General features: G+C 35.4%; 1 protein-coding gene across 1 annotated transcript in view; it reads left to right on the top strand.

Moving 5' to 3' along the window:
- Positions 1–8,682: 8,682 nt before the first annotated feature.
- Positions 8,683–12,305, top strand: part of LOC120633305 (A disintegrin and metalloproteinase with thrombospondin motifs adt-1-like) — a 75,874-nt gene continuing 72,251 nt past the window's right edge. Inside the window, exon 1 of the mRNA XM_039903494.1 lies at positions 8,683–8,763. Within this exon, the coding sequence (XP_039759428.1) occupies positions 8,683–8,763 (81 nt within the window). The remainder of the gene's footprint in view (positions 8,764–12,305) is intronic.

Raw genomic sequence — 12,305 nt, 5'->3', positions numbered from 1 at the left:
ATATTTTTATTAATAATATACATAAATACTTAAAATATTCAGATAAACACCTAGACACTAAAAAAAATTCATGTTCACAAACATTTTCCAGTCGTGGGAATCTGACCCACGGTCTAGGACTCAGAAAGCAGGGTCGCTGGCCACTGTGCCAATCGGCTGTCGAAATAAAAGTAGGCATTCGAATTTTGGCGCACATAATGTGGGATGTTAACAGGCTGATGAGGATTCCAATTTACAGCGACTTTTTGACGGCCTTCCTGGCGTAGCGGTTAGCGCTGTGGATTTACGCGGGATGTCCCGGATTCAAACCCCGAAATTTGGGAATTCATCATTTCTGAATTTTCTCTGGTCTGGTCTGGTGGGAGGCTTTGGCTGTGGCTAGTTACCACGCTACCGACAAAGACGTGCCGCTAAGCGATGTTGCGTAGACACCGATTAGAGGTATGAGTTTGATATATCTAACATAACCATAACAGGTTAGCCCGTTACTATCTTAGACTGCATCATCACTTACCAACAGGTGAGATTGCAGTCAAGGGCTAATTAGCAGAAGAAGAAAAAATCTGATTAACATAGTAAATTGTATTTATGTAGTGATATTTGCTTTGAAATAACAGGTAGGCGTAATAACCTCTAGCATACCCCGTTACGGTTTTCACGCGGCATCGTACCGAAACCCTAAATCTATGGTGACCCAATCGGTAGAATAGTAACTAGCAATGGTCGACCAGACCAGAAAAAATCCAAAATTATAAATTCCCAAATTGCCCCAGCCGCAGAACACGGGATCTCGCACTTATAAGACCACTAAAAAGGGATATTCCATATCAGGGATAGTTCCATATAAAGTTTTTACATTGCGTCACTAGAGAGGAATATTAACATAAAAAAACTTTCCCTGTATGTCTGTAAGCAGTGCCAACAAAAATTACACTTATTCAGGTCGCGTGCGTTCATCTGTATCTACATAATACACTAACACAACATTTATTGTAGTAACATTAAATAAATGTCTGTTTGTGTGTTTAATATTTACAAGCTGCTCTGTGCCCCGCGGTGAATTACTTGAATTATTTTTCTATGACTAAAAATAGCAAAGTCAAAGTCAAATGTTGATTTATTTATACGTTCACCATCATCATAATTTCATCCCATTACCAGCCCACTATAGGGTCTCCACCCACAATGCAAAGGTGTTAAGATCGTAGACCACACTGGCCCAGTTCGGATTGGTGGACTCCACACACCTTTGGGAACATTATGGAGAACTCTCAGGTGTGCAGGTTTCCTCACGATGTTTTCCTTCACCGTTGATATTTTAATGAATTAAACGCACAAAAGTTAGAGGTGCGTGCTAGGACTCGGCTCCAATTAAGCTTAATTTTCAAATAATAATACAATATAAGGTAAATACAACATCGCTGAGCCTTATTTTATGCAAACACATACATAGAACGAAGTATTCATTGCACTCAATTAAAAGACAAAATCTTTATATATATATTTCTTGTGTGCGTGTGTATGAAACTGAACTCCTCCTAGACGGCTGGACCGATCTGAATGAATTTTTCGTTATGCGTTTGGGTGGCCCCTGGATGGTTTAGATTCACAAATCAGCCCAACAGATGGCGCTGGGGTCAGCTAGTTTAATATAAAATATGAAACTATAACAAGAAATGGGCAAAGGCGGTCTTATCGCTTCAAGCGATCTTCTGAAGGCAACCATTAATTTTCGTAGTAGGTATTATGCAGTCTCTCTTTGCTGGTACGCGTAACTTTTAAACTATCCAACTGATTTTCATGCAATTTTCAGCAATAAGTATATAGGTTTACATGTACTTAACATGCATAAAATAGCAGAGAAAAGTCAAGAAAATGAAAGATTTGGATAGTCCACCATGAAAATCCATCTTAATTTTCTATACTACGCGAAAAGCAGGAGAATCTGTAAAGTGTAATTTATAATTTCTTCAATCCTTATACTCCACACCAAACAGATCTTCGGCAATGTACCCTTTACGCACGTTTCGCTCCGAAACCGGAGCATCCTCAGTAGATGTTGACTTTACAAGTCATTGTAAGATTGATTTTCATGGTATATCATGGATTTCCGCAAAGTTCCTGCTTCCATACAATATTTTTAATAGTCGCTACAAACCTATTTTAGTGCGCTTACATTGCAAATGTTGGCTTAACGTTATAAGAGATATATTAAAATGATGCACTACGGAATTGTTTATCTCATAAGGTGAATGAAAAAATCCACAATAGAAAGCAAACATAACGATTTTGCCAGCGAATAAAAACTTTAAATATTACCTACTTTGTATTTTAATATTCATAGGTATTAAATATTTGTGTATTTTTATATTAGTTTAATATGTATATTTATTTATGTTAGTATTTTTATATCTTTACTTAACAAACCATCCACTGTCCGTTTTACTAATAGCTTCTCCTCAACCTATAGCTAACTATAGGTTGAAAAGAATACTTTGAGTGATAAGGCCGCCTTTGCACCTTAACACTATATGAACTTTTGTCTTTGTTTTAATTTCTATTGTTTCTTTGTGTATTGCTGCAATAAAGTTATTATATATTATCTATCTATCTACTTCCACATTTCTTTGTCGAAAACCATGAAATAACAATGAATTCTACGCGAAGCCGCATACAATAGCTAGTCAATATAAAAACTCTATATTAGTATTCGGGCGATATACAAAACCGAAAGTCTGTTTAACCATTACGCGAAAGTTACATTTAATGCAAGTAAAAGTTATGTTACTCTATAGTTTATTGTATTCATTACAAACGGGAAAGCTGATTCATCTTTTATGATGATTTATCATCAACATAATACTTTATGTTATATATCACTACTGGGTACACCTAATTGGGGGAATGGTGTTTAAAGTTTTAACTTGAAACTCACAAAATCTGCCAAAAAAGGTTTCATGTTAGGTACTTCAGTGGTTGAATGATTTAAATTGTTGATTAAAACTTATAATTCGCATGTCTTTATTTAGCTGCAATAATAGATTTAATTGACAGCCGGTTGGTGCAGTGGACAGCGACCCTGCTTTCTGCGTCCAAGGCCGTGGGTTCGATTCCCACAACTGGAAAAAAATGTTTGTGTGATGAACATAAATGTTTTCAGTGTCTGGGTGTTTATCTGTATACTATAAGTATTTATGTGTATTATATTTATAAAAATATTCATCAGCTATCTTAGTACCCATAACACAAGCTACGCTTACTTTGGGGCTAGATGGCGATGTGTGTATTGTCGTAGTATATTTATTAATTTAATTACTGTAATATATATTGTACAAAAAAAATATCACTTATGAAGGAAAACATAGGTAAGGAAAACTGCATTTTCTACCATTGAACTGCGAGGTACCGAAAGAATCTGCACCGTTACGTGGTTGAAATACCATCAACACGTACGAAGCGTTTTGCTTCTTCCTTTCTGATCCGCACCGCAAAGGCCTGGAATGCCCTCCCATCTTCCGTCTTCCCCGATACCTATAATCTGGGTACCTTCAAATCAAGAGTGAATAGGCATCTTCTAGGCAAGCGCGCTTCATCTTAGGCAGTCAAGCACTTGTCTATATATTTAAAAAAAAGCATGTCTGCATGGCTAGCATGAGCAGAAGGCAATTATATCCCCGGGGAAATGATAAAAAATGTATCTCCTCCTACAGCTTTATCAACTCTTAGAGCCTTGCGCACAAGTAGAAATAATATCCAAATATTATGTGTAATAATAAACGGGGGTAAACTTCTACTATTCCATGTTCCCAAACTTTAGCAGGTGAACGCGTTAATTATATCCATTGTCGGTGGATATAATTTTTATATTCAATTATAAATTTTATCCATCATATAAACATACATAAAAGTACATATTGTAATTTTAAAAATTGATATAATTTTAAAAATTTGTACCATCCTGCTGGTGGTACAAATTTTTAAAATTATTATATATATATAACATACATGCGAATAAATACATACTAATACATCAAAACAAACATACACACATAGATGCATACAATTCTACAATTGACATCTTGGAGATGTCTCTTAAAAAGTTCAAAGTTTGTATTAAACGTAAGCTTATAGAAAAGTCCTATTATAGTATAAAGGACTACGAAATCGATAAAAAAGCTCGGTTGTGAATTATTGCTCTAACCGGGTTGCTCTTATAATAATTTTGAATGACATTGTGACATTGTGAGATGGTGATAACAACAAAAAAACACCCGGCTAAGTTTGTTGTGGGCTTCTTTCTTAAACCAGGACGCGATTGGAACCCTCGTAGCTTTAGTTTTAAGTTTACGAATGTGGTTATCGCCATCATCTCACTACCATGTAATTCTTATGTATCAAAAGTGCGACCTACTTGAATAAAGACATTTTTGACTTTGACTTTAGATCAAAAGTTCATAATGAAAATAATAAACTAATATAATAACAACACATACATATTTAAATACTTTAACGTACAATTAATATGTAAGTATGTACATGCTACTAATAGTCGCATCGCATATTTATAATATAAAAAAAAAAACTAAAGTTTACAAAGGTTAACCGCCACTGGTTATCTGGTTAACACGTCCCAGTGACCCAGACGAGAACAAAGGCATCAGCTTCAACGCATCCATTGTACCACCATAAAGGTGTTTACACTAATTCCGACCGTCACAAAAGACAAAAGAAACGGTACCACGTTCACGCTCCGGAGAAAGTACCTGCACGCATGAGCACTTACATGTTGCAGTTAACAGAACTAACCTTTTACCAACTGCAAGGATAATTACAGCTTGTTAAGAAAAATCGTCGCTAAGTATGGGCCTGATGAGAAAGTTCAGAGTTACTTATCGTGCGTTAAAGGGCTATGTTGCGTTTAGCAGAGTTACTTATCGTGCGATGAAGGGCTGTGTTGCGTTTAGCTCTCCGTGATCGAATGAGGAGGAGAGAAATCATATTCTTCAGTCAATAACCTATGTCAGTCCATTGCTGGAGTAAAGAACCGGTGGTAGACTCACTACAAACGAACTGACTAGACGTTATAAAAGTGCTTATAAACAAGACCTAGACCAAGATTATAAGCTCTTTTGTAACGTCAATAAATGAATTATGAATTTAAATTTTGAATTCTAAAATTCAAAGGCCTCACCCAGAGGGTTTGCGTATATACACCACGCTGCGCTGGGAGACTGGTTGGTGATACCATGTGGTAGTAGAAGCACAGGGGACCTGCAACCCCTTCTACGTTATATAGCTTAGTCACCTCGTACAACACCAATGGGTATAGGAACAGAGAAGGCTGCTTTCCGTTTTCCGTTATAATACTTGAGGGGTGGTGACAGCTGTAATCTGATCCCCTCCTATTCCCGCTTTCTCCTCAAGAACAATGTAAACAGTTTTATCTCTTGTTTGTCAATAAATAATTAAAGGTCCCGGCGCTGAATCTTAATATACGCCACTAGACGTCAATGTAATATACTCATCATTGAATCTTCAAAGTCATCATTTAAATGTCCAAATTGCGACAAAAGAGTGTCACGTTCCTTTCTCCTTCAAGATACGCTCCAATACGTACATTGTACTGTACGTATCAACAGACGAGCTAAATATCTGCTATTGGGAGAAAGGTCTCATTAACAATGCTTGGTACACCACGATATGTGACATATCGAATAGATCTCTGCGTTTCAACGGAACAGAAACATCCATAGAGACGCATGCTGCTTTAAAGATAATTTTATTCCTTATTGTAACTATTTTAACGACCTCCGTGGCGCAACGGTAAGCGCTATGAATTTAAGTAGGATGTCCTGGGTTCGTTTCCCGGCAGCGGCAATTCGGGAATTTATTATTTTTGATTTTTCTCTGGTCTCGTGTGGTGGGTGGCTTTGGTCGTGGCTAGTTACCACCTTACCAACAAAGACGACCCGCTAAGAGATTAAGTGTGCCGGGGCGATGTCGCGTAGGAACCAATTAGGGGTATGACTACTATACTCCCTAACTGGTTAGCCCGCTACGGTCATCATCACTGCCTGTGGCACTAGGTGAGATTGCAGTCAAGGGCTAACTTGTAGTGGAATAAAAAAGAACATATCATCATCATTATCAACAAATTACCAGCCCACCACAGGGGGGCACAGGTCTCCTTTTAGGAGGGTTTAAGCCGAAGTTCACTACAGTGGCGGTAGCTAAATGCGGATTTGTCAACTTCACACGCCTTTGAGAATGTTCTGGAGAATTCTCAAGCATGCAGGTTTCTTTACGATATTTTCCATCGCCGTTAAAGCAAGTGCTATTAAAATTGGTAAAATGAATACGCACAATCCGTAAAGTTAGACGTGAGTGCCTTGGATCGAAATCAGTTCCCTCGAAAGAGAAGCCGAAGCCCTAACCTACACTATTACCATTTTACCTATCCAAGCCAAATATAGGTAACAAATAAACTAACAAACAAACAGACAAACTTGCACGTTAATATTTTTTTATTTTTTATTTGTAATAAAATAAATACTTAAATAATGTGTTACACAAGTGCCACACAAACCACAATCGGTTTTACTGTACATTATGTTATAAGTAGAGTAATAATGAGAAAAAAATACAAGCGACTCCATACCTCCCGTTTATATTCTAACGCCACTGTATGTAAGACGGAACTCTTGATGCAGAAACATTTTCACTGTTTCTCTCATTTTCAAAGGAAGGTAATTACTATTGTATTCCAATTTCAAATTAAATATGGATCTATTACGTAATAGATATGTTACATGAGAGAAATGGACATATCACAGTTGAACGGCTATTTACGTCCCTTGTTCCATAATGAAAAATACAATAAATATTCTTATATTATAAATGCGAAAATGTATTTGTTTATTTGTCCATTCTTCACTCCCTAACGAAGCGGCCAATCTTCTTGATTTTTTCGTAAAGTAACATAGGCTACTTTTTATCCCAGTGAAACAAACCGTAATTAACACTGACGATACAGTTTTGTATACTTTTTGTATACAAAAAAATATAATTAAAAAACCTCATTACACCTACACTTGTATACTAATGTTATTAAGAGTTTTGTTTTTATATTATTCATTTTGATACGATAAACTTTGAAAGAACTCTGCCGATTTAATTAATTATTTCATCAATAAAGTAGTAAATAAATAGTAAGCTACTTTATCCAGAAGTATCATAATATACAAATATATAATAATAATCATTTATTGCAAAATACACGTCAATAAGGTTTTACATGTTAGTTTAGGGTACAGTTTGTTGCCAGTAATTTGGCATGCAATGTAACAAAATAGTTATAACCGCCCAACTAATTGATGTCAAAAGAATAAAATAATAACACGTAGATTAATAAATTGTCACATTAATTAATAGCGATTAAAATCTTATTTTGATATACTTCATTTGAACTATTAACACATTGGATATAGGCAGGCTGATCATAAATAAAAAAAATATAGGCTTTATTTAATTAAAGTAATAATACCAAAGAATAAAGATTAATAATCCTTAATATATAATTATATATGTGGCTAAAAGTTCACATACATTTAAATATTTATGAATAAAGTTTACATACCTTATGTACTTGAGGTTCAGAGAAAGATCTCGCCTTCAAGTCCAACGCCCTTTCGAGGACGCATCGTAACACGTGTAACGCGGCGTCACACTGGAGCAGATTTGCGAGTAGTCTGAAGGGCGGCGCTAGTTTCGTTTAATCATATCATCAATATTATTTATGACTATTTTAGTGGCCAAAATATATTTTACCAAGCTTACAGCGAAACCCTATTAGTTAATTCATAATAACCATTATTTCCCCATAATTTTAATAATAATAAAGTATGTTCATAAAAACAGCAGTTGTGTGCAATCTTCAATAATGAACTAGAATAGCGTTAGTTTATTTTCACCTTTACCTATATACAGAACTTAAGGATGCCTCTAAAATTTTTAAATCAATATAACTAATGACATAAAAAGCTTTATAAATAAATACCGCGATATATATTTTTTAAACTATAAAGATCGTAAATTTCGCTATATTTTATTATTTACTTCGTCAAGTTATTTACCTTTACCATAAACTCCATTACAACAATGTGATTTGCAATTATTTCGAATTCGCGAGTGATCGTTTCATCGATCCCAACCCTCCCTTCTAAAACGCGATCTAAATCGCCAGCGCTAACTAAACGCAGTCGCAGACCGCGAAACGTCGCGAACTGCCGTTAGGCAGCCATTCTTATTTGTATTCACAACAAAAACAAAATAATAACGTAACATTAAAAAATATTTCTGTTTATGGCACTTGTATAAAGAATAATCTTTGCCTTTGCCTTGGTTTGAGAAATTAAAAAAAATATATTAAATTTGCGCGGGAAAGACACGATGTGTGAAATATTATTATGATCAGTGCAGAAGTTAAATTGAGATTAGAAACAAAAACATTTACATTAATTGCAATTTTAAATAATTAATGTAAACAGTAAAAGTTGTAGTAGAAAATGTGAGCCAGTTTTAAGGATATATTATTAAGTTCCTTTGGAGCAAAGGTTTAAAGTCATACAGCCTACTTTGCGATGTTTTTTTTTTAACTCTTGTCTTCATAAATGAATTTTCATGATGATATGGGAACGAGTGCTTTTGGTCGCAGTTTTTTCATTGTTTGTTGAAGTAAACAGTGAACATCTGATCCACGATGATGTAAGTGAAACTACTTCTATTACCTAATTTATTGAGTGAGATTTTTTTTTTAAACATATCCTTAGCATTAATAGTATTTTATGATTTTTAAAGATGTCTTCTTAGCATACAAGGGAATAAAAAATAATGGATGGATGTTCTTTAGATTGTAATATTTTTAACCAGCACTCTTCTTTTTATGTTGTAGTGTGTAGGTAGGCATCAGTATCTACGCTAGTGCATTAGGAAATTCCTGTAAACTAGTCGTAAGTTGGAAATAAATAAATGTTGTGGAATCTTATTTTTTACACAGTGGTTTTTTATTTATTCTTAAGGGGATTACCCATAAATATTAGTCAACCGGCTTTCAATCGTAGCAGAGAGGATGCCGCTAAAGCCGGCAACATACTGAATTTTTTCAATCATAAAGATATAAAAACCTTATTTTTTAAGGCCAAGGTCAAGATCTATGCAGCCTTTTTTTATGTTATGCTTATTGTTGCTTCTTGACATTATGAACTTCGTTAGGTTAGATTAGCATGCAACTTTAAAAGATACACACAATATAGGAACAAAAAGTACTCAGATCACTATAAGTTCCGATTCCCCTGGTAACTTATAGCTAGATAAGCTGTAGAGACAAACATTTGTATATATATTGTATTGTATTGTATTTGTATATTAGTATATAAATGCAACATTTCATAAAAAAATAAGTAAATAAGTAACAAATTTTACTAGATGTTGCCAGCTACTTTGTCCCTCTTTTTTCACGGGAACTGTTTACTTTTCCACGCCAAAAGTATCCTAGGACTACCTTTTTAAAAAAATGTCAAGATGGGTTTTGATTTCAAGCTTTACATACAAATATTGTTTTTCTCAATATATAACTGTATCCAAAATGCGAGCTATGTCTAAACCAAATTTCGTAATAATTGGTGTAGTGTTTGACCCGAGCATAAGCAACATTTTTTTTAATAAAAAAAGTTTATCTATTTATGTACTTATGTCATTCATAATTATGTATACTTAGGTATTAATATTATATACATCAAAAAACTATGAATTCTATTATTAGGAAATTATTTGCATTGAGAAAAAAAAACAATGTGTTGCTATGAAATTGAAAACTGGTTTCTAGTTATTCGACACGTGAAAGAACATCCAAACCTGTTTCATTTTTTAGCCCTATTTTTAATTGAATAATAGTTTGTTTACATTCTGTAAAGTAGTAAAGGTCAGTTGTATTTTTTTCTACACACAGTTTTTTTTTTTATAATTATAATTGGCATACCAAGCACATTGTCCACCTGATGGTAAGTGGAAAACCATCGCCTATAAACAGAGCAACACCTCGCAGGGAAGGAAACAACACGTCTTGCAAAGTGCCGCCCAGTGTCTATCAACTTGAAGCTTATTTGCTAAGACTCATGTGCCTATAATTACACCGGCAACCAAGCCCTTCAGACCGGAACACAGCATTGCAACAATGCTTAGCGGCAGAATTTTTTTTAGAGAGAAAAACAGAGACAGTAATTTTTGTTTAGAGAGGAAAAACAGAATTTAATTTGAGGAGGTTATAAATAAATAAATAAATATACTACGACAATGCACACATCGCGCCCATCATCAGCATCTAGCCCCAAAGTAAGCGTAGCTTGTGTTATGGGTACTAAGATGTCTGATGAATATTTTTATGAATAATACATAAATACTTATAATATACAGATAAACACCCAGACACTGGAAAACACATATGTTCATAACACAAACATTTTCAAGTTGTGGGAATCGAACCCACGGCCTTGGACTCGAAAGCAGGGTCGCTGCCCACTGCGCCAGTAGGCCGTCGCCGGAGGTTCTAAACAGGACGACAAGGTCGATGTCAATACACTTATCAAGAAAGGTTTATCTAATTTATTAAAATCCCAAGACCTCTTTCAAGGCCCACTAAGTATCTACCTACCTAGTTTTTTTTTATCAGCGCATTATTTTTGGTTTTATTTTGTATCACTGGTATCACAATTGTAAAAAACTTTTTATTTCAATTTTCGACTTTAATTTTGGAATATGTATAAATAAACAAGCGGTCTCGGTCCTTGCGATTTCGTCCGCGTATAAGTCAATTTTAAAAGATAGACATATGCTGTCGCGGACTTTTTTTAAATTTTACATTGGAACAACTTTTTCTTACATGATTTTATCGATACTTTTACCGTATACGCAGCGCAAGCTCTCAAAAGGAAAAAATGCCCTAATTTTGGAACATTATTCATTTGTGCTATGCTCGTATTGGTCTTAACGTGATGATAGCCAATAGCCTTTCTCGGTAAATGGGCTATCCAACACTGAAAGAATTTTTTAAATCGGACCAATAATTCCTGAGATCATCACGTTCAAGTAAACCAACAAAGAAACAAACTCTTCAGCTTTATATAAAACTAGCCGACCCGCGCGACTTCGTCCGCGAATAAATCAACTTCAAAAAGTAGTCGTATGTTGTCGCGGACTGTTTTATAGAACTTTGAAGAAACAATTCCGATATACTTACTCACGCATCGCACGCATCGGAATTTCTAAAAAAGGATATTTTTTGCAGTTTTTGCAACATTTCTCATTAATGATGGCAGTTATTGGATGTTACATAGCCTTAATTGAAACTACCAGTCAAAAAAAAAACGTAATCGAAACAGCATTTTCTGAGTCTTGATAGTATTTCAACTATAAGTACACGTCTAAAAAAACACGTCAATCTTAAACTCCATTGCGCGGATTTTGAAAGACAAATGCGGATAAATAGAGATGCAGGATCGATTATAAAGCATCCCCCGGTAAAAATTTTCAAAATATATTGAATGTACAGAAATCTTCCATTTACAGATTTATTATAAGTATAGATAAAACTTTTAATTTTATTTTTCTTAAAGATAGCACTCATCTTACCTTCTGGTAAGATGATGATATAGTCTCGGATGATAACGGGCTTACCTGTTAGGGGTCATCATGTCAACCAATCGACGTTGGTGGACATAGCTGGACATAGGTCTTTTGTAGGGAGTTCCACAATACACGGTCCTGGGCCGCTTGCCTCCAGCGGCTCCCAGCGACTCGCCTGATGTCATCTGTCCACCTCGTTAGGGGCCGACCTACCGTTTACCGGTGCGGGGTCGCCATTCCAGCACCTTAAGACCCCAACGTCCATCGGTTCTCCGAGCTATGTGCCCTGCCCATTGCCACTTTAGCTTTGCGATTCGCTGATCTATGTTGGTAACTCTAGTTCTTCTACGGATCTCCTCATTTCTGATTTGATCACGTAGACATACTCGTAGCATAGCTCTCTCTATCGGCCGCTGAGTGACTCTGAGCCTTCTTATGAGGCCCATAGTTAGCGGCGGTTAGGGGTATAGCAGTTATATTAAGCCCATGCCCCTTAATGGTTTCTACATGACTGGAGTGGCACGTCTTTGTTGATAGGGTGGTAACTAGCCACGGCTGAAGCTTCTACCAGACAATAAATCTTCTTTAACTTAAATAAATAAATAAACTACGACAATACACACATC

This window comes from Pararge aegeria, chromosome 21 (assembly GCF_905163445.1).
Source record: "Pararge aegeria chromosome 21, ilParAegt1.1, whole genome shotgun sequence".
Classification (NCBI taxonomy): Eukaryota; Metazoa; Arthropoda; class Insecta; order Lepidoptera; family Nymphalidae; genus Pararge; species Pararge aegeria.
The sequence above is the reverse complement of the archived record's forward strand: the minus strand, read 5'-3'. Positions and strand labels throughout refer to the sequence as shown.